General features: G+C 33.3%; 1 protein-coding gene and 1 long non-coding RNA gene across 4 annotated transcripts; both read right to left on the bottom strand.

Annotated features, from left to right (window-relative positions):
• Nucleotides 1–5,236: 5,236 nt before the first annotated feature.
• LOC145796949 (uncharacterized) lies at nucleotides 5,237–8,848 on the bottom strand. Of its 3 annotated transcripts, none has more exons than XR_014337740.1 (5): nucleotides 8,655–8,848; nucleotides 6,873–7,045; nucleotides 6,208–6,434; nucleotides 6,065–6,126; nucleotides 5,237–5,540 (listed from the first exon to the last, which is right to left on the bottom strand). It is a non-coding gene; the product is annotated as an uncharacterized LOC145796949 (long non-coding RNA). The 3 variants fall into 3 exon arrangements; XR_014337741.1 differs by having other exon boundaries at nucleotides 6,873–6,989; XR_014337742.1 differs by having other exon boundaries at nucleotides 6,873–6,951.
• A 3,881-nt stretch (nucleotides 8,849–12,729) lies between these two features.
• On the bottom strand, nucleotides 12,730–23,662 carry LOC145796948 (anthranilate synthase alpha subunit 1, chloroplastic-like). The gene is made up of 11 exons (XM_082882773.1): nucleotides 23,357–23,662; nucleotides 22,861–23,045; nucleotides 21,805–21,994; nucleotides 18,997–19,148; nucleotides 15,789–15,904; nucleotides 15,443–15,689; nucleotides 15,266–15,322; nucleotides 14,923–15,075; nucleotides 14,205–14,285; nucleotides 13,892–13,978; nucleotides 12,730–13,115 (listed from the first exon to the last, which is right to left on the bottom strand). Exons 1-11 carry the CDS (start codon nucleotides 23,493–23,495, stop codon nucleotides 12,792–12,794), a joined length of 1,731 nt encoding a protein of 576 aa, XP_082738899.1. The 5' UTR covers nucleotides 23,496–23,662; the 3' UTR covers nucleotides 12,730–12,791.
• Between the last annotated feature and the right edge of the window lie 328 nt (nucleotides 23,663–23,990).

The raw sequence follows: 23,990 nt of genomic DNA, 5'->3' as shown, positions 1-23,990 counted from the left end.
ATACTAGAGGTACCTAAAATTTTTCCTGTTGTTATACTTCATTTATATTTGGATAATTTTCTGAGTAAAATTTCTAAGATTGTAGTGTTACTATTTTCCCTTTAATAAGTCAGAAACCTAGATATTGGTCCCAGATTCGTGTCATGAAATGAAGTGTGGTAAGAATTGAATAAGTGAATTACAGAGTCCATATGTAGAATGAATTTGAATAACATTTTAATATTTTTAGACAATTTTATAGATAAAATTCAGATCTAGCTTTGTGGGGCAAAGCCCACAAAGCGCTTTAGGCCTCCTAAAAATGTTTTAATAAAATCCCAAATTGCCCGCTTATATTTGAATAGTTTGAAGTTGTTTATAAAAAATTCTACTCCCAATTCAAAAGGCTCACTAAATCAAAAAGAAAAGGAAATTTACTGAAAAATTCTCTTAGGGAGATAGGTGCATTAATAAGTTCTTTTGATCTTTTAGTACATCAAAAAGTCCAGTTTACTTTTAATTATAACCACATAATCCTTTTTTTTTATTTTAAATTTAAAGACCAAAATACCCTTATGTTCCATTATCGCTATCGCTACCACATCCACTACCGCCGAACTTCTGTGAAACCGCCGCTAAAGATTCACTAGAATGTTCAAAACATTGTCAAAAAATTGCAGGAGTATCGTTGGAAGGTTCTGAACTTCATCAGAAGTCACTAGAATGTCCAGAACGTTGCTGAATGTTGAGAATTTCGCCGAAGACTCACCGAAATGTCCAGAACATTGTCGAAAAAAAAAATAAAGGGAGAAATTAGAGTGAAAAATAGCAAAATTTAACCACATCCTCTCCGACATCACAAAATATGGAGGGGGGAATTCTTTATTATACACGACACATAATTTTTAGTTCAAAAAATTACAAATATTTAGAGTTTGAATTTATTGCTCATAAAACTCCACAAATTTGTTGTCTCAAAATTGAAAAAATTATTAGTTTGCTTGTTTGAAATTTATCAAAACATAATTTCATGTCGCGGCAATGGTGAAGATCTCTGATCAGTAGTTTCTAAGGGTTTGTAACTTTTTAGTTTGTTAATATTTGCTAAATTTTTTTTGTTGTTTTAGTAAAGGAGAAAAAATGCTGGAGTCATAGAGAAAAATAGAAATGTGTCTTTAAAATGTAAAAATTTAAAATTTTCAAATCCTATAACTAAAACTAAAAAAAATATTTGTTCAAAACTTGAAAATTTTCTCCATTAAAACAGGGAAAAAAAAGTGTGTAGTAGAGAAAAAAAGAAAAAGAAAAAGCGAGAGTTCGAAGAAAGGAGATAGACATAGAGAGATGATTGTGCTCCAACGATCATTTTTTATTTAGATATGGCTGGATCTTATGTAGATCTAGTCAGATTTGATTTAAATATGACAGACAACTATAATGAAGGAGCTTCAATCATCAATGGCAAGCAAAGACAGATGGGGGAGTGTAAGAGGACACTAAGAGGGGTTTCCCAACGGCGAAGGAGGTGAGTGTGAAGCTGGTGAGGAGGAGGAGCGGCTATGACATGCTATCGGTGGTTGCTGAACCCCAATCGATGGTGGTTCGTGGTTGCCAGTCAGTTTGCATATCAAAAACAAAAAAAGAAGATGAATGAGTCTTTTTATATGCAAAAGAATTTTTTGATCGATGGTGTGGTCTACTAAAAGAAAAGAGGAGGTGCTGGTGTGGGGTCAAAAGGTGTAGAGAATGATTTATTTAAGAGAGAGAGAGAGAGATGGGTCTGATTGCTCTCAATACTATACACACTATAGATACATGGCAAGAAGCATTGGGGGGACCCAGGGGAAGGTATCCCCAGTATCATGGGCGAGCGGATCCTCTAGAGTGAATTCTCTGGAGTGATCTCCTAAAGTAGTTGATCGAACGGCGCAGAATAAAACTCACCAAAACGACGTCGTTTTGGTGAGTATTTTGAAAAAAAAAAAAAAAAAAAAAAAATCAGATTTTTTGAAGGTTTTTTTACAGATCAACAATGGCTTCCATTGTTCATCATCATCACAACCCAACAACCCAATCAAACTCTCTTTCAACTCCGTATCACAGCAATAACTCTCTCTCAAATCCATTCTCTCCATCACCCTCCTCCCCCACTGGTGAGTATTTTGAAAAAAAAAAAAAAAATTCAGATTTTTTGAAGTTTTTTTTGCAGATCAACAATGGCAGCGAGGTTCAAGAGGGTGGCGGAGGCGTTTGATGAAGTGGCGCTAGGCTCTGCGAGAGTAGCGGAAGCAAGTACTCACCACCGGAGACGGCGGTGGACCTGTCGGATTTGGTGAAGTCGTTTATGGAGAGAGAGAGTTAATCTGATTTAGGTTGTTGGGTTGTGATGATGATGAACAATGGAAGCCATTGTTGATCTGTAAAAAAACCTTCAAAAAATCTGACTTTTTTTTTTTTTTTTTTTCTTTCAAAATACTCACCAAAACGACGTCGTTTTGGTGAGTTTTATTCTGAGCCGTTCGATCAACTACTTTAGGAGATCACTCCAGAGAATTCACTCTAGAGGATCCGCTCACGTATTATGGTGCACATAATGAACTCAAGGGCTGGAGTGAATTTCCTCCAAAAGAAGAATATAGTGTACCTTTACTCACTCTTCCACAGACCCAGCTGATTAGTCACCTTGCTTCAGAATACCCTCCTCTTTCAGCATATGAGGAAGCTGCTGTGCTGTGCAAGCGTCTCTCCAGTCTGATGCTTCTGGACTCAGCTTGGAAAAGATGCAAACTGCTCAGGGACTAGAAGATATGGTCTATAAATTGCTACGCACAGCAACATATGCTCCATTGGCATCTTCCCCTGTATGGGCACAAAGTCTTCGCTGGTAGCTTTCCAGGTCTCCGGCGGTTTTGGAGTGGTGGGATGGTTCTTTTACAGCCCTGGCAGACTGGGTTTCGTGATGTTGGAACCATCGCCATTTCTGGGTAGAGCCATCTTGATCACCGTCGCTAGTGGCTCGCCGGTGTAGAAGGTATTCCGGTGACGACACCGCTGTGAATGGAGTTGGAGGACAGGTATTTTCCGGTCCTATATTGTTGGTAGCCTTGTTACAGAGTTTGAGATTTTTGTAGATGGGCGTGTGCCTCATGACCTGCTTCATGTGCGCGATTCAAAGGTCGGTGCTGAGCTAATGTCAGCCGCGTTAAGGTAACAGACCATGTGTATTGTGCTTTAGCTTAAAAGGTGTAATCACTGTGCATGAACTGTCACTTGGAATTATATTGGAGTAGTTCACGGTTTTGCACATGGGTGGGTCTTGTTTCTGAAATCAATGGGTTGGTGCACGCTGTTATTTTGTGTGATGTTCCTGTTTGCTGCAGGTTCTCCACGTGGAGGGATAAGAGAGAAATTTAAATTTCAGCAAAATGTTTACGGGTTTGACCCACGGGATTCTTTCTTTTTGGGTCATGGCCACTGTTGAGGTTACAGTAAATAAGGAAAGTTTGAGGTTGAAGTTTATAACTTCTCTCAGGATGATCTGTTGACCGAGGATATCTTGTTACTTGGCACACACTGCCAACCCTCTCACTATCTCTCTCACTCTCTTTATTTTTCCATTAATACTCAATCTTTGAGCTTGAAATGAGAGTATTTAGAGTGAGATTTTGTCAAAATATTATACATGAAAGTTGGAGGGCTTGTCGTGATCTTCTCAATGATGATCTCGGATCCATAATTGGGTGATGTTTGCATTTTCGGATTAGCTCTTCTTTAAACTTGGGGTAGGGATTTTCTTTGAGTTATATATATATTTTTGTAATATCTAGATGATTTTCAAAATCATCCTCTGATTAGTTTTGAAAATTGATTGTTGATTAATTCAAGAAGATGAGTGATTTTGAAAGTGGGTTTACTTTCTTTTCCTTTAAAAATTGAAGTTTGGGTTTTTGAACTTTGTTGATGAAAGAAAAATGTTTTTGGTGAGATCTTCTCAACTATTTGAAAATTGTTGATTTTGGTGAGAAAACGTAGAAATTAGGGGTTTTTAGAAAGATGTTGAAAATCTTTGGAAGATGTTATATTTATTTTGTGTGCCAAAATAAATGATGTTAGAAAATTGTTTATTTATTTACATATAAATGATGTTTTCATAGAATATGGGAATTGTTGAAGTTTTGAGAATTGTTGTTTAAAAGTATTAATATAGTCTTGAGATGACTAAATTGTTGGAAATGTTTGAAATGTGAGAATTATGTTATCCCTTGGATGAATTGAAATAAAAGTATTTATTCATCTTGTGAAATTGCATTAAAGTGAGAAATGAGAATTTTGATTACAATTGGAATATTGTGTGGGAGTATTGAAAGTGGAAAAATATTGCATTATATTATTAATCATTGCATTAGCATATCAATTCATTTGATAATGAAGAGCTTTGAAATTTGATTTGAAAACTTTGCATTTAGAAAAGAATGTTAAGAAACAAGTTTCCATGAAATGATTTTAGGGTAAATACGGTGGTAAGTCTTGAAATGTGGTGTAGATTATAGGTGTCGAGCTTTCCACTTAATACTGATAAAAATGACAGATTAGAGGTGTCGAGCCTTCCAGTTGATACTGGTAAAAATGACAAATTGGTAGTACTTGTACAATCTACTTACAGACACTGACTTAGGGATTACCAGAGTTATATTTACCGCCCCTTGAATTAAATTAATAAATTTTGAACAATTAAAATTGCATGATATCATTGAGCATGATGGTTTTCAAAGGATGAAAAATATTTCAAAAAGGACATAGCATGACATGAACATTTCATATACAACAAAAAACAGTTTTGGCAACACAACAAAATTCGTCGCCAAAAGGCAGAAATCGTCGGCAAAAAGCTTTGCCGACCCATAGAGCTTCGCCGGTAACTCGTCGCTGAAAGTGTGTTGAGAAAAGTTTTTACCAACGAAAAATTCATTGCATCGCCAAAAGCATGTCTTTAGCGACAAACATCTTTGTGGGCAAAAACCTTCAACCATCGTTGCCAATTTACCATTGCGTCGGCAAAAGTGGTTCAAATAAGATGATTATGTGTCACTTTTGCCGACTCAAATTTGCATTGGTAAAAATGATACTTTTGGCGACAATTTGATTGCGTCGGCAAAACATCTAATTGTTTTATAAAAAATAAAAATAATAATAATTTGGTATTTGGGTTAGCAAAAATTACCATCACAAATAATAAATTATTTTCCAATAAAAAAAATTATTAAATAATATCCACACTTTAATTCACTGACATCCAAATACATATAAATAAATAAATAAATTCTATTTATGATAGCAACAATAGCCCATGTGTTCTTACAATTTAAAATTTAAGTTTATGTACAACAATACCTAAAGTTAAACTAACTACAAAATCAATAAAATCAAGTCAATCCCAATTGGAACGATGTGTTTAATGCAACTATAACATCACAAATGACAATATGCAAATGCATGTGAACAAGCCTCTTCTCATTTCCAATTAGTACTTGAGCAAGATCATAATCTCCATCTTCAGCAACCTACATTCAAGAAAGAAAAATAATTTTTTTTGTTATTGATATTGTCATAAATGAAAATTTAAACTTGCAAATTTAGAGGACAGAGATTTAAGGGAAATGTATAAAGAAATCCCAACAGAATTGAGTTAAAGCATTGAGATTAAGATTTTTGTAATTGAGATTGAGATTAAGACTAAGAAATGTCAAAAATTCATAACATAATCCTAAGGGTTTGTAATTAAGATTTTGTTTTTTTAATTTATGGTGCACCTTCCGTAAGTATATAAAATTAATTCGTAACTAACACCACAAAAATTCAACACTTTTTTATGATAAGGTGGTGTGTACAATAGTTTGACTCTATAAAGTAATATAACACACAAAAATATGTTATTTACAACCAAAAGGCTAAAGCTGTTGTCTAAGTAGATGATCAAGATGCTGACTTATATATGAACTTGATTACAAAAAAATAAATAAATAAATAAAAAATCAAAGCAATAAAGTGGTAAAATAAAATGGGTCTCAATCCACATTGAAATTACCTGGTAACAAGTAGGAGGAAGATTGCAATTACTTGAAAATTTGTGGAAGAACCTCAGCCCACCTAATAAATAACAAAACCATCATACATATATTCTTATATATATATAAGAAGTATATATAAAGAGAACAAAAATGAACATACCCACTGAAGGAAAAACAGAGGAAGACCTCACTACAAGAAATCACATTTTTCGCAATGGAACGAAAAAATGCCCCCCCTTTAAAATCTTCTTTATCAGTACAATGTCCACTTCCTGATGAAGGAGTACTAGTTTAACCCTCAAGCATGTAAAATTACAAGCTGCGTTGTCAAAGACTCAAAATCACTCTAATCTCATGAACAGCAGGGGTAAAAAAAAGACAGACCACCTACAAAAATAGAAACCAAATCCAAAATTCACATTAATAGACATGATTATTAGTGGAGCCCACTTATAAAACAAATCATATCCCGCTATATACATTTTGTGTCCAGCTTATGTGCTCTCTTAGACTTGGCAAAAAAACTGATAAAATGGAGAGAAGCTAAAGAACAAGAAGCACTGGAAAAATCAAGGGAGCATATCTTCTTTTCAGGGCAAGTAAGTTATAGGGAGCATATCATCCAACCCATTATATCACACATCCACTCAATACTATCTGAGAAACAAAGAGTGTGAACTGAACATTAATAATGGGTTTTTGCACTGGCTGCTATTCAAGATCAAGACAAAGCTAGATTTATAAATCAAGATATTAATCAAGGTCTAGGAAAAGGAAACATTTATCCCGGAAGAAAGAATTAAGTCAATAAAGAGATTAAGATACCTCTTTAAAAAGTTGGAAGTGATATCATATCACTCAACCTGAGGAATGTGATGAGAATACCACACAGTTGTATCAGTTGCTATCATAAACAATGAGAACTGAATTAGTTGGTTTAATCTGCAACCATACCCAAAGCCATCTCAACAAGAAGTCAATAGCATGTATAGTTTGCTCTGTCACAGGTTTGTTAAAAGAGTGCAATACAAAAATTAAAACGAAAAAACAGAAAAAACAAAAAAAAAACAAAGCCCAATTAGTACACATTAATGTGTGATACATATTCAAAAAAATAATAAGAATAAAGTTTAGAGAAAAAAAAAAAAAATAGCATCAAAGAATAATAATATGAATTGAAAAGAATTTGATATACTACTATTGTTTCTTTTCAAGACTTGAAGTTTGTTCTCTTTCTTGGGTTTGTTTGGGAATGACCATTTGGACTAAAATAGTCAAAAAAGATAAAATATGTTAAACAAACACCTTACCTCTCTCTCTCTCTCTCTCTCTCTCTCAATATGAAAGTAAAACTAACAGTAGATTACTTGAATTTGTTTGGGAGAGGACACACTTTGGGTTGGGATTTCTGAAAACTACACAAACCCTGATGCACCAAAGTCACTGTTGGTGGTCAAGAAGCTCGTTGATGATGGCCAATATGCCGAAGCTACTACTGAAGCGATCAAGTTGTCAGACAATCCTTCAGCTGTATGCTACTTTATTACCTTTTATTGTGGCAATTTTGGGATCATCAATTGAACCATGTGGATATTATATACAAAAATGTGCTATTATTGTATCATTTGTCCATAACTAAATTTTGAAGCACTTCAATCCAAATTAGAAGTTTTGATTGATGGAGGCATTGAAACATTTAACTAGCAACACATTTAACACTGTTTGGATCATGGATTTTCAAATCCCTACCCAAATCCATGACACAAACACAGCCTAAGAAAATAGAAACAAATTCAAATCTTGTTTGTGAGCTTTCAATGCTAATTCTATGGTTAAACTTAAATAATTGGATGATTGGATCTTTTATGCAAACTGATTATGTTCTGTTTCAAATTTTCACTTACACAATCTCATTGTAAAGCTCATATAGTTGTGAATGTGCACCATTGTACATGAGGAAATTTTCAACAAGCATCTACAAACAAAATTAGAACACCCAAGGTGATTCAAAAAGATACAACGAGCATATTACATCCACTTTGGTTAATTTGGAACTTTCTGCATCCATTAAAGCTAGCTTACATCTGAGTTGTAATTGATATAGTATCATATTGGGGTTAGTATTCCTGATCCTAAGTGAAATTTCATATTTTTCTATGATTTTTCTTTTTTATTTTTCATAACCTTGTAATTTTCCTGTGATGATGAGAAGGTTTACCACCTTCTGGGTGATATCAAGCTAGAATTTGATGATTCTCATGCTTCATATAGTGAAGAAACATATTCAAGAGTACTGGACTTGGATACTGCAACTACAAAAGTGAAAAACATTGTTCCTACTGTGCAATCTAATAAGAAATAGGGTCAAATAAGCAAGAAAAAAAAATCTTTAAAAAGCCCTAGCAATTCACTAGAAGCTAGAGATATAATGGTTCTCCCCTAGTTCAAAACTCAATAGAAAGCAGATAGAATTGCAGGTTATGCATGGAACCCTTGACAAAGAAACGAATAACTGAAACGAATGAAATACACAGCAAATAGAACAAAGATTCAGATAACAAATTGAGAGAGAGAAGTAAAATACAGAGCAAAGAGGGGACGACCTACCGAGCCAGAATGAAGAGGCGATGGTGTAGCACAGCAACGGCAAATGGCGAAAACCCGACGGTCGACAAATATCTACGTGGGCGTGCGATTGTGAGGAGAGAACTTCCAATCGTGAGAGAATGGCTGTGCAAGGAGAAATTCGTGGAGAGAATAGGGTTTTTTTTTGGAGGGAAGGTAAAAAACATGGTCACTGTTGTTTGGTTTGAGTTCAATTTTATTATTACTAGTGGCACACACAATGTGTCTGTAATTTAAATAAGTTAGAATAAAAAAAATAATAATGAAATTAATATTATAATATGTACTTAATTTAAGTGGTATGTGGTAATGAGTTCAAGTCTTGTCCATCTTTTTATTTAACTTTTTTTAAAAAAATAAAAAATACCTTGCCCATCTCTTTATTTAACTTTTTTTAAAAAAATAAAAAATACTGCCACATGGCATGAAGAGAGTAAAGCTTCAGGACACCATAAGAGGTGTTCACTTTATAATAGTATAGATAGATTATTTATTTTTCTTACCCAAAAAAATCTTTCTATTCTTTTTAAATATATTTTAAAATTAAAAATTATTCATATACTTTGTAAAATTATATAAAATTGATATGTACTTTTTAGTATGTTTGGTTTCAATTTTTTAAATTCAATTTTTTAAAAATTGAATTTTTTTTTTTGTTTTTCGTGTTTTTTTTTAACTGAATATTTTTAAAATTTTGAGTATTTTTTTTTTTTTACTTTTTTGGATGCACCTTAGTTAAATGTATCTAAAAAGTAAAATATTTATGAAAAAATATTTTAAAAAATTAATAAATACACAAAATATAAAAAATATACTGAATTTTTGTTTTTTTTTTTTATTTAGTGAAATTTTTTTTCACAAAAATTATACTTTTTAAGTGTATTTATGTTAGATGTGTCTAAAAATTAAAAAAATTGCTTAAAATATTAAAAAAATCAGTAAAATTAAAAAAAATACAAAAAACAAGAAAGTAGAATTTTTTAAAAATTGAATTCTAAAAAATTAAACCAAACAAACTATTTAATTTTTTAATTTTTTCACAAAACTAATTTTTAGCCTTTTAAAAGAAATCTAAAACAAGTTTTAGAAAATCAAAGCCATCTCAACTTTTGCCGACAAATAATTTTGTTGCCGCTAAATGTCTAATTCTTTGCCAATGCCAACTTTTTGTTGCCAAAAATAAATAGACTAATAGCAACGCTTATCATGTTGCCAAAAATTAACCTTGGTTGCTAAAATTTTCAAAAAATTGGCGCCAACCAAAAATTTAGGCGCCTAGTGAATATTATACATTTTTAGCAACGATAGTAAATTGCATTGTTAAAGGTCTACTTTTACCAATGAAATTGACTACTGTGTCGCCGAAAATATACTTTTTGCTATGAAAAATTAGCATCGTCGCCAAAAGTGGTTGCTAAAAGTGTAATTTCTTGTAGTATATATACTTTGTTAAGAACTTCCTACTGAGCTTTATACTCACCCTACGAGATTTTTGTGCAGTAAAGAATGTGGTGATTCCGCCTAACCAAAGGCTAGAAAATATGTGTATTGAGAGTAAAAAACTCTCATTCTGCTGTGACTCTGTCTGTAAGCCAAGGACTGTATTTGTGTTGGTTTGAATAACCATTTTGTGTAACCAGGTGTAAGCTTTGGAAACTTCTAAACCCTTTGGGGTATTTATTTGTTCAATTACTTGTTGTTGGACTAATGTATTATTGCATGAGGAATTATTTATATTAAGAAATGCAAGCGTGTGATTGTATAATTGGTTTTCCTTTAAAAGGGCTATGATTATTGTATTGTCATTTGAGTATGAAAATTGGGGCGTTACACTATGGGTAATTAACCCAAAGAAAAAAAATTTGGTCCAAAATTTTGAAATCCAAATTTATATTTTAATAAACATTTGAGGTTTAAACCAAGTATTTATCTTAGCTGTTGGGGTTTGCCCTACTCCAACACCCACACATAAGAATGTAAAAATGGCTCGGCCCGTTCAGGCTCAGGCTCGGACCAAGCCAGCCACAAGCTTAACGGGCTCCCATCATTTTTCGAGCTGAGCTGGGCCGTCCTAGTTCCCAAAATACTAGGCCTAGGCCCAAGCCCAAGGGGTAATCAGGCTTGGGTCGAACTTAACAATTTTTTTATTATTTATTATTTTTTTTTACCAAAATAGTTTGAAAGTGACGTTGGACGTAGAGTAGTCCAGGTCACAGATCAGGCGGTCTAGGTCGTAGGTCGAGCAATCCGAGTTGCGGATCGGGCCTTAATCGGTCTGCGTGGGTTGGTCAAAAAAATGGCCCAAGCCCTAGCCTGGAAGGTCGAGCCGGGCCAAACCTAAGGCTTAGGCAGGCTTTAGGCGAGCCATTTTTACAACCCACACATAATCGTTCGACAAATTGGAGGCTCAACTCAATACCACTTATGTGTTTTATCATCTTCACTCAACCCATATCCATCACAAATATTGAAAGCACTTTCTTTCTCACTATTTTAAATTTCTTTTTGATGGAACTATTCATCTAAAACTTTTGAAACAAATTGGGGAATTATCACATTTTTTTTTTGGTTTATTTATTTATTTATATACCAAATTATGATGGAAAGTCTCATATTTGTAATACAAAGATAGAATTTCAAGATTCAGACTCTATTATGGGTATGAATTCATACCCATATTCATACCCATAATAAATGAAAGGAAACATTAAAAAAATAAAAATAAAAATGATGTAATCATAACAGACAAAAATTTTTTATAACCATAATCAAACAAACATTTAATGAAGCAAAAACTGATGCAGATGGTCAGTAGACGCTAAAATAAACAAAAGTAAATATATATTTTAGTAGAAAAGAGATGATATCAACATCTTTTCATCCATATAACTCACGAATTAATGATGAAAAATAAAGTGTAATGTAAATTAAAATCTCGAGGGAAGCTGGTATAATTATATCAAAAGTGTGGAGTTAATTGTATTTTTTCTAAACTTGAAGGGAGGTGAGTGTAATTTACCCTTCTTTATATATATATATATATATGTGTGTGAGCACATGGCTTGGTGTCCAATTGTGTGGGGCTTCTCCTTCTGCCACGTGACAAATTTTTCTATTCTAAAATAAAAAAATATTATTCAAAGGCGTGAACAAAATTTGAACACAAGACCTTAAATTTCATTAAAAAAATTCCTACCATTTTGACAACATGCATAATATGTTATTAATTTCTTTATTATTTGTTTTATACTTACTTATCTGAATTAGATATACATTGCGTGTGCCACCCACTAGTATATATATATATATATATATGAAAGGCCTTTCTTTAAAGTTCGCATTAGGCTCAAAAAATGTTTGGCTTGGTAAAATTTATGGAATTGTAGTATTATTGTTTCATTTTTCATTTCTAAATTCATATCTAAATCCATAATTTAAATACAATCGTAGAGTCTAGTATGTATAGTAGGTACCATGAGCATTCCAAATGTACAAAGCAGAATTTTACTGTAACACAATTTTTTGTATTTGTATATTAGGGATTGTTTGGGGTGTCCTAAATAACTGCACTTTTTCACTTTTTGAACTAAAAAATTAAGGAAAAAAATATGGTTATTTGGGTTAACTTTTTGACTTTTTATGAAAAAATGTGTATTTAAAAATTATATAAATTAGTGTGTAGGAGAAAATTAGGATTAGGAGTTGTGCAGTCGTACTTTTTGACTTTTTGTGAATAGTGATAACTTTTTAACTTTTTGAATAACTTTTTGACTTTTTGACTTTTTTTCAACTTGTCAAACTTAGCCTAAAAAGCAAACATGTTTTCATTTTGTTTCTCTGTTTCAAATAACAACTTAATACCCTCAAAATACAAGTTGCCAATATCACGGACGGAATCAAGATTTCATCATCGTAGAAGCCAAACAATAAATAATATTTTTTTACTTTATAGGCAAACACATATATATGTACAATACGATATATAAATTATATATATATATATAGAAGGGTTATGACAAACATAATTTTTTAAAGAATCAGGGGTCATGAACCCCCATAATCTTCTCCTAGTTTCACGCCTACCTATATCTACCTTGGCTAACTTGAGAGAGACAGATATCATTTGTCAACAAATGCAGACTCAGCCAAGTCGATGGCACGAGCAAGACCAGCAGCTTTGTTCTCACACTCTCTTTGCTCATCATCAGGAACACTGTCGGCTACAATTCCAGCCCCGGTTTGAAGGTAAGCCACCCATTCTTTGCGCTTGTTGTCATCCTTGTACGAGTACATTGTGTCATAACGATTTCCAGTTGGGAATACAATGGTCCTCAGAGTTAATGCAATATCCATGTCACCAGCAAACGAAATACCGCCAAATCCACCAGCGTATGGCCCACGCCTTGTTACTTCGAATTGGTCAATCAACTCCATGGCCTTTACCTGTATGATGTCATAGTTGATAATCACAACATAGATAATATGTATAATAGAGCCTGAGGGGACCATAATGTAGGGATGGAAGGCATAGATATTTAGGCCTAGTTTGGGAAGACTAAATAAGTGCACTTTTTGACTTTTTTTTGTATTATGTGTAGAAAAAGTAGAGAGGAGATGTTGATTGATGTGACCCAAAAAAGATAAAAAGATGAAATAAGTGCACTTTTTTGGCAGTAGCCAAACTTGGCCTAAATCTGAATAATAATAATAATAATAATAAAAGCATAAGAAAAGCCATTGATGTCACTGTCGAAGGCCTGAATCTCTCTCCCCCTATAGATGCCAAGAAGGGCACTAGTAAAAAAACGATTGAAGACTTTAAAACTAAAATTTACCATCCCACTAAGCAAATCTCACAGGACAAGATCAGTCACCTTGAATAAGCAGAACTCTACCTACACTTTTACTGAAAGTCTCATAGAGCTGATTAGAAAACTATTTTGCATCAAGAGACGTAAAGGCTTAAAAGATAGAGGTGGTGAAATCAATATATCACTAATTGCTAGAATGTGTGAGATCCACGCATCCACAAGGTGGCAAAGACACAGAAGAACAATTCAAGTATTTGCTGATTTATCTCATAAGATCAGAAAATGAGGTCAACATATTAGCTCCAGCTAAGTTCCAGATTGCTTCAAAAGTATTTCATCAATCGAAGAACCAGAACCAAACAGAACAAGTTGACAACTAAAGGGGAACAGACAATGAAAAATATTAACCTTTGGTGCTCCACTAACTGTTCCGACAGGCAATGCAGCACTTAGGGCATCCCAACAAGTTAGATTATCACGCAATTCCCCTGTTACCTGAGAGGGAAAAAAAAAAGAAAAGAAAAGGAAGACATTGTTTATTTCAGTAAAAGTTTCAGGTTGCTTTTTATTTTAATGTTTCTCCATGAATCAATGAAAAAGAAGGCATTGTTTATATCATGCATGCAAATATTTGCTTAGCAAAAAACTCATCTCCAGAACAAGAAGACACAAGTTTCGCATTAGAAACTCAATCCACATTTAGTTTAAAGCAAAATCTCACCGTGGAGCTGATGTGCATCACATGAGAGTACCGTTCAACATTCATGAGCCTCTCCACATTTACAGAACCGTATTTGGCCACCTATGTCAACAATCTTGAGTTAACTACAAGAGTGGAATGCATTTAATGTTTGAAAGATACACCAATTTTGAGAAAACAAAGATGAAAATTGTACAGTCAATGCTGATATAGGGATATATATATATATATATATATATGTGTGTGCATGTATGGATAAATAATCAAAACAATATAAATCATATCTAAAAAATTCAGCTGACAATAACTGCAAGCATTAACGGGCACAACTGGCACCAAAATTCACCAGTATCCTAAATTTGCTTCCAGAAGTTTCATGCACATGAGATTTGATGGGCATCGAAAGAAGAAGCAACCAAATGGTAGAACTGTAAATTAGTGAGAACGGTAAATGATGACCTCAATTGACAATTGCCCCATCTGATTCATACTAACCAAGATCCATTGACCAATAGATGGCAAAAAAGACACTCCAAAAGTCTTTTAGTAAACTTCCAAACAAGCATTGGCCAACAGAATACAAGTCAAAAAATGTGAATATAGGATCACATTGAGTGAATGTAATAATTCAGCTACTATAAACTATAGATTTCAGCAGGAACAAGCATGAGAAAAATTCATATTGGTGCAACCACTACGTTATAAATGTCCATATAAGTAGAGAGAATTTGACCAAAACCTTTCCAACATCATTTCGCCCCAAATCAACCAGCATGATGTGTTCGGCACATTGCTTTTCATCATTTAGCATCTGCTTTTCTAAAATCTCATCTTCAAGCAGTGTCCTCCCTCTTCTACTAGTCCCAGCCAACGGTCGATTAACAATCTTATTCTGTCAACAAGAATGGCAAAATACACAACCATTAGTCAACGTGTACCAAAGTAGAAACGATAAGCACTATATAAGATTTTGCAAACATCCAGAAGTAGCTAATATTCTAAGCCGAGAGAAGAGATAAAGTAAACTTCTGTAAGAATCTCATATGAAAGTAATCAGAAGTAAAATGCTTGATTATATGTACCTTTTTTAGACGTGTAAGAATTTCTGGGCTTGAAGCAACCAGAATACACCCTCTAGCCTGATAGGATGGAAAAGAATTTAAAATGGTTAATTGTAATTACCAAAAAAAAAAAGAGGAAAAAGAAGGGAAAAAATAAGCAACATTGGACATTATGGATAGCCTCAGAGAAGATCATACTTGCAAGTAAGTCATATATGGACTTGGATTCACAGCTCTCAATGCTCTGTAGACTTCAAATGGGTCAGCAAATGTTCGTCGTTCAAAGCGTTGACTTAATACAATCTGGAAAATATCTCCTGCAAAAATGTACTCTTTTGCTTGCAGTACTGCATTCTTGTATTCTTCACTTGTCATGTTTGAGTTCTTCAGACAAGGACCGAAATGGTGAGTGTGTAAGTCCACAACACCAGGAGACAGCCTTGGGCTAACAATTGGGAATCAAATAAAAGGACATGCACATAAATGTGAATGACTTTGTGAAAACCATTATTCTTACGTAGAAAAGAGTTCAATGTTTACTCACGGATCAATATCCAGTACTCTGGAGGCCAACATTTCCAAGCGTCTCATTCCATCAACATAAGCCTTGTCAATGGAGGAGTATTGATCCAACCTAACCCAATGAATCACATATGCTTTCTGAGAATGCACAGAACACCCAAAATGTCCTCAATCAAAGTTTTGAAAGAAACCCTACAGCCTCAATGAAGATAAAGCTGAGTCATAGTGACAGAACTTTAATAAGACTTATTTGCAGATTGATGATTGTAGTTTTATTAGAACAGATTTGTGATCTACATTTTTATCACCCAACCAAATGTTGAGAATGAATAAAGGGAATAGTGAAAGTGATAATGAAATTGTCTAATTCCTAATATACACAAGCATGCCATATATATAATATATATTCTCACAATTTACTCACTAATAACAAAACCAAACCAAACCAAGCCTTAAGTTTCATTAAATGGGGTCGGCTACATGAATTCTTCTTCTCCTCTCAACTTTATCAATGGTCATTTGGTTAGTTAAATTAAAGAGATTCATATCTTTATTTACTACATTAGCCCACGTCAATCTAGATCTGTCTCCCTTTCCCTAACACTTCCATCTACTGTCATTATATCACATCGCTTCACTATTGCTTTTGTTGCTCTCCGTTGCATATGACAAACCATCTCAATCTATTTTCTCTCAACTTATCTTCTATCGGCACTACTCCTACCCATTCATGAATATACACATTTCCAACTCTGTCTTTTCTAGTCTTGCCACACGTCCACCTTAGCATCCTCATTTCAGCAATACTCATCTTATCAATATGTTGTTTCTTAGTTGCCCAACATTCCATCACATACAATATTGCTAGTCTAATAACCATTCTATAGAACTTTCCTTTTAGTCTAGTGGGTACTTGTTTATCGCACAATACGCCAGACGCACTCCTCCATTTAAGCAACACCACCTTAATTCTATGGACTACATTCGCTCTAATCTCCCCAGCCGTTGTGATAACCGATCCTAAATAACGAAAATGTTCACTCTTAGGTAGTTTTTGGTTCCTAATCTCCACTTCTCCTATGCTTCCATTGTTACTGATACTAAAATTACACTCCATGTACTCTGTCTTGATTCTACTTATCCTAGATCCTTTAGCTTCAAGTGCTTCTCTTCAAGTCTCTAACTTAGTGTTAACTCATTCTCTAGTCTTATCTACTGACACGATATCATCTGTAAAAAGCATACACCACGGCACATCATCCTAAATATTTTTAGTCAACTCATCCATAACTAAAGCAAAAAAATAAAGACTTAATGTTGATCCTTGGTGTAACTCATAGTAATTGGAAATTCACTTGCCTCTCCAACAGGCGATCTAATAGTAGTCACCACACCTTCATACATGTCCCTAATCACATCAATGTAACATTTTGTCACCATTTTCTTCTCTAACACTCACTAGATTATATCTCAAGGCACTCTATCATTTGTTTTCTTAAGATCAATAAAAACCATATGAATGTCTCTTTTCTTTTCTTTATACTTTTCTATTACTCTCCTCAAAAGATAGATAGCTTTTATTGTTGACGTACCAGGTATAAATTCAAATTGATTCTCTAACACCTCTGTTATATCTCACAATCAACGTTCCATCACTCTCTCACATACTTTCATTATATGACACATATGCTTGATTCCTCTATAGTTGTTACAATTCTGGGGATCTCCTTTATTCGTATAAATTGACACGAAAATATTCTTCCTCCACTCCTCTGTCATTTTCCTAGACAATAAAATCTTACTAAATAACTTAGTCAACCAAGGAACCCTCTTCTTACCCAAACATTTCTAAGTTTCAATAGGGATATCATCGGGTTCTAAAGCCTTATTCGATTTAATCTTCTTAAGTGTAATCTGTACTTCAAAATTTCTAATCTTGTGATAGAACCTATAGTCTTGGGTTTTCTTTTTTATTGGCTACTTCTTCCCCTTTTGACCTACCTCCATGTTCCTCATTTAATAATTTCTTAAAATAGTTCTTCTACCTCTCCTTAATCTCTTCATCCTTCACCAACACCTTAGAGTCCTTACTCTTGATGCACTTAACCTGATTAAAATTTATTATTTTTCTTTCTCTTATCTTAGCAAGTTTGTATATTCTCTTCTCTCCCTCCTTACTATCTAGTCTAGGAACAAATCAAAAAACATCATTTATAGCACAAATTAAAAAACATTATTAACAGGAACAAATCAAAATTCTATAATAGTGTGTAATAGCTCGATGTGGACTGGTGATGTAAGTTTATAATTTTAGCACAAAAAATTATGGATCAACATTCCTAATTTTAGAAAATAAAAACACATCATTTATAGCACAGAAAATATTAAAGAGATGATATTGCTTATAAATGATGTGTTTTGAATGGAAGTTGTTACATAGTCTTAGAGTATCATATGGGGTTGCCTATGTGATGTTCAAAGTATGAGAAATCACAAATCACACTAAGTAGTTTGTCAACTACCTGAAAATAGTGAGTTAATTACATTCAATCCATAAGATTTTCCACTACGCTACTGGTTTAGACTACTACATAAACAATACCACATAATGCTCCAAAGGTATCAAATAATTACTTATTGTGAACATGACAACAACTCCTTAGCCAAAGAAAATGTTAAGAAAAAAAAAAAAAAGAGAATACATTTTGTATATGACCACAAAACAAAAACAAACAAAAACAAAAACAAAAAAAATTCAAAATTGAGGGGGGGTACGTGACCCCCCCGGGCTTTCTTTGGCTCCGCCCCTGACACCCACTATCCTTTGTAGCTTGGTATTACCCTTTAAAGCATAAATCTAGTACCAAAATAAAGCAGTTAGTACCTCTCTCCATAGCTACTAACAAATAGATTGTACAAATTATGGCATGATACATGTAACAAAACTTCTTCCAGTGACATGCATCTGACACTCGGAAAAGGGGGAGAAAAGGGAGAAAAAGCCCAGGTATTTGCTGTTCCATTATGTATTTTTGTGTAATTAGTCTTTGCATTAGAAGGGGCTCTTTCTAAGAACTTAACTGCATTGTTTTCCAATGTTGAAAGGGAATTAGAAGAATAACGGCTCCAAGATGACTAGATTGGACATGAGAGGTGATGGAAAGACATAAGCGGAGACTTGAATTATATATTCTGTGTAAGATCTAAGACATTTAATGAGTGTAGAGTACCTTCTCTACATGATCAAACACAATTACGTCTTCATAAAGACTTAAATGAATATCAGCAAGATTTCTGTCATCCTGTGGTGCCATTAGGAATGGAAGCTTCTTCTTCTCTACATAGCGAACTGTATCATATGAGAAATAACCAACCCATCCACCTGTTCATGATGTAACAAAATTCCTAAGCATGCCGTTTAATGTTATATAATGTATATGCATTAATTAAAAATGCACTGAGAAATAAATTGTTAGCTTTTTCTGTACTTTATTTATTTAATATTTTTAGGTTAAGTTATAACTTTTCTCTACCTGCATGGAAGTCAACTGAATGAAACATTAAATCCCATTGTCGCCGCCATTGATTTATGAGATATCCATCATAGTTATAGTAACATCTATTGCCAAATTCTTCAAATCTAAACATAATCTAGTGCAAGCAAAAGGTTGGCAAGGAGGCTGCCAAAAGACCGCTTTGTTATACCGGGAATAACTTCATTTAATCATGAAGAATTTGCAAATTTTTCATATGATTTGAAAAATCAGTGTATCATTCATAACTTAATAGCAAAGATATACAATTAGTTTGTTAACCGAAGTGTCTATTTTGTAATATTCATACTATTTGCGTTAGTAATGGTATACCGCTAAGTGTCACTCATGATGTGTACAGGTCTGTAGAAAAGTTCCCTAGGAGAATTAGAAACAATTCTAATTCGATTAGAAAGAACTGTAATTAAATATCAATAGTTGACATTATTTCTCCTATCCGTATAAGTGTGACCAAGCCGTCAAAATGTGTAATTCAAATGAATAAAGACAGTTAAATTAACTATGGAGACAGTTAAACGGTGGAATTGGGGTTAACTTGAACATAGGAATTGAATTTTTGCAGTTGAAATATTTAATGTAACTATCTTATAGGTGGTTACTATATTTTATATATATATATCATAAATATGATCTCGGATTTATAGAAATCATCGAAAGTTTTAAATTCCGTTGTGCCTACCCCTACAATTCTCAACATAATGGTTTGTTGTACATAAAGAAGGTAGAACAAGACAGGGAGCCTTCGGATGAGAAAAGGCTGTAAAGAATGCCAGATTCTGATTGACACCATTGCCAAATAATCCCAACGCCTAAATTTGTTGCATTGCTTCAAGGCAGACTTACTAATTAGAGACCAACACAAATGCCCTTGATGCACTAGAATTCACATCAAGAAACAAAAACAAACTCTGAATCCTTGGTTTGACTGACAAAGATATACTACAACACAAATGCCCTTGATGCACTAGAATTCACCTCAAAAAGCAAAGACAAACTCTGAATCATTGGTTCGATTGACAAAGATATACTACATAATGAATATTGTCAGATTGTTATGGATACCATTGCCAAATAATCCCAACGCCTAAATTTGTTGCATTGCTTCAAGGTAGGCTTACTATTTGGAGACAACAGAAATACCCTTGATGCACTGATGCACTAGAATTCACCTCAAAAAGCAGCGACAAACTATGATTCGTTGGTTTTACCGACAAAGATATACTACATAATGAAGAATGTTAGATTCTTATTGACACCATTGCCAAATAATCCAACACCTAAATTTGTAGCATTGCTCCAAGGCGGGCTTACTAATTAGAGACAACATGACTGCCCTTGATACAGACAACATAAGTGCCCTTGATGCACTAGAATTCACCTCAAAAAGCAAAGACAAACTCTGAATCGTTGGTTTGACCAATGAATTACATGGGAAAAATTTACCTTCATTGATTTTCAGCAAGCATTTTTGGAAAGTAACAATTCCATTTAATTCATTTTGAAAAACTTGCTGGTTGCGGATTTGTTCATTCTACGCCGAGCAGCCTAAAATCAAAGGCACAAGTTGACCTCTCTGGCTAAGGCTGCATTCATTTATTAAACTTCACACGTGGGAAGGACTTACTTTACTAGTGGCTTGGCTTGGTCTCACTCCTTTCTCACACTATTCCTCCCCACTAAAAAGAGTTTTCTTTGATACTTACATTCAAATTTGAAATCATAAGTTTAGGTAAAAAATCGAAACGATTTTACTAAAACATTTTTATGCACCAAGAAGACTATCAAACTAGTAATACCAGCAAACAGGATATTTATCTGGTTCTGTTTATTAAAAGCAATATTTCCACGTAACTAATGAAGAATCGCTAACAATGGCTCGATTAGCATGAAATGAAACAACATATATTCTGCAGCTGTTGTTCAGCACTACTCTTTGCATACATAAAGATACACTGTATCATTAAGGCTCCATTTGTTTCGATATAAAATATTTTACAAAAAAAAAATATTTTTCTTTTAAATTAATTTTATAAAAAAAAATATATTTTTGATTTTGTTTTTTAGCGTTTGATTGACACTTGAAAAAAAAAAACATTTTATTACTTGAAGGAGAAATTTTGATTAAATAAAGTGTCATTTATGACATTTAGTGAGTCAAGATACTTATTTTAAAATGTTAAATATGTTGAAAAGTTAGTAAGTGAGAGTAAACTTCGTGAAAATTAACATACAAGGTAAGTCATTTTTAGAAAAATAATGAAAAAATATTTTATTTACTTTTTGTTCAACTAAATAACGGAAAATGAGTAAAATATTTTTGTAACAAACGGAGCTCAGTATAAATAATTCCTCAAAATCTCCAGCAAATGTGTCTTCATTCAATAATTGTGTTTTAAAGGGTTTAAACCAAACACGTGGAAAATTAACCAGAAATAATGTGGACTCTAGACTAAAAAAATAATTTTTTTTACGAAGTCATATTACCGCAAAAAGTACTTGGAAGTTCATCAATAAACTGGGGTTTCCAACTCTCTGAAATACTTCTTGGAATCGCCATTGGATCATCAACAACCTTCTTGGTCATACACCCTTTCTCGTGGTCCAAAATTGTAACATTATTTTCTTTTGCCACAATTTCCATGGCTGGCTGAGCTCCAACCACGCTATAACGACCCTAAAAACAATCAAATTTACGGCATTTAATCAAACAAGTATAAAAATGAATGTATAAAAAATTTTAGATTCATTTTCAAAGCAAACAAGTATATATGAGAAAAAAACACGTTTAAACCCAAGTTCTAATTTATGAATTTATATACTCTATTAAGATTTTGTTAGATTTTCAAATCTCATTAAATTTTTAATAGTTGGAATTATCTTTCAAATAATGATTATTTATAAAAAAATATGATGATTTGACATTTATTTTGATTTTCAAAACTTTAAAACTATCAACTTTCAAATTAAAAAAATTATAAAAAACTTTTTGAAAAAATTAAAAGAATTGAATTATTTTTTTATGCAAAACTGAAATTTTGTGTCTATAAAAAATTATGATGATACAAATTAAAAAAGATGATAATATTATCAGTTTTAAAACGAGAAAAAACTGACATTGTTATTGGTTTTATTGAATAATTGAATTAAAGCAATGCACAGAAAGACAAAAGAATTTAATTTCATATTCTGTTTTTCCCCCTCAATTAATGAAACAATTATTTGGAACATTACTATGTAAAATTGATAATGTTTTTAGTTTTAAAAATTGAGAAAAACTGATAACATTCTCAATTTTAATAAATCGGGGATTTATTGGTTCAAAAAAAAATCAAAAATACTAGAAATCTTAAAAGTTTTATCAAAATTTATACCAAATGTATCCCACACCACGTGGGACATTTGGTACAATTTTTAATAGAACTTTTGGAGTCTCCAGTATTATTCTAAAAAAAAATCTTAGATAGAATATAAGGTACCATAATATTTGTAAATAGAACTTTTTAAGTAACTTTTAAAAAAAAAAAAAAAAAAAACACTTACAACGGTTGAAGCACGGACACCAGACTCCACCGATTCAAACAGAAAGCTCGGAGTTTCTTGATCATCTTCTTTAACCAAGCATCTGTAAGCAAGCACCGGAGTCAAGTGATCCGATAAAATGCATTTCCGAAGCGGAATTAAGTTTCCATTTCTTGAAGCCTCGAAAAACTTTGTCTCATCCGAAACTGAAGAAAACCCAACCACAAGATTAAATTCAACTGTAACTGAGACCCAATAATATATTTAAACAACCAAAATTTCAGTTAAAAGAATTTTACAACACTATTCAAATAATATATTTAAATATTTTTATATTATAATTTTTTAAATGTTAGTACATAAGTGATCAATGATATACACGTTTTGGCAGAGGCATTTATCGAAAACCATCCACCTTTTCACTTCATCCATTATTGAATACACTAATGGGAATATATAAGAGAGAGAGAGAGAGAGAGAGAGAGAGAGAGAGAGAGAGAGAGAGAGTGAGAAGGACCCAGAGATGGAGATTGGAGAGAGCAGCATCGCAGAGTACGGAGGGAAGGAAGAGAGCTGGAGGTTCTGCAGGGAATGGCGGTGACCGGCGACGGAAACAGCCGGTAGGTTGAGGGAGACGAAATAGATAGGGTTTGCATTTTCCAGAGCACTCTTCTCAGAGATAGAGAGAAGAGAAACCGGCGACGTGAGATTCCTGAGAGACAAAAACACTCGGTGCTTTGTGTGTTTAAAGGCTCTATTTACCAGTCTACTACAAATTTCGGTTGACTAGTCAATTTGAGGGAACCATACACTAAATTGTCGACTGATTCCTTCCCACGTCCAGACACCTAAAATAGGAGCAAGGATCCTCTAGAGTTTTTTTTCTCTAAAGTTTCTTAGAGTGGTGTGTTGTATGATTGAGATTTGAGTGGTGATTCATCCCACTAATTTTTGGACCACTAATAGCTCTAATGAGCTTAAAAAAAAAAAAAAAAAAACAAACTCAAGCCAAAACATCACATCACTTTGGTGGGGGTCACTGTGCCACATCATTAGTGATGCTCTAGAGCTCCCAATTTAGTGCTCTAAAATATTATTCTTGAGATTTAATGACAAGTCACATCAATTTTTTAGTATTAAATCTCACCCAT

The sequence above is a fragment of the Camellia sinensis genome, chromosome 8 (assembly GCF_055761805.1).
Source record: "Camellia sinensis isolate YWXY chromosome 8, ASM5576180v1, whole genome shotgun sequence".
NCBI classification, from domain to species: Eukaryota; Viridiplantae; Streptophyta; class Magnoliopsida; order Ericales; family Theaceae; genus Camellia; species Camellia sinensis.
This window is presented reverse-complemented; position numbering and strand designations above follow the sequence as displayed.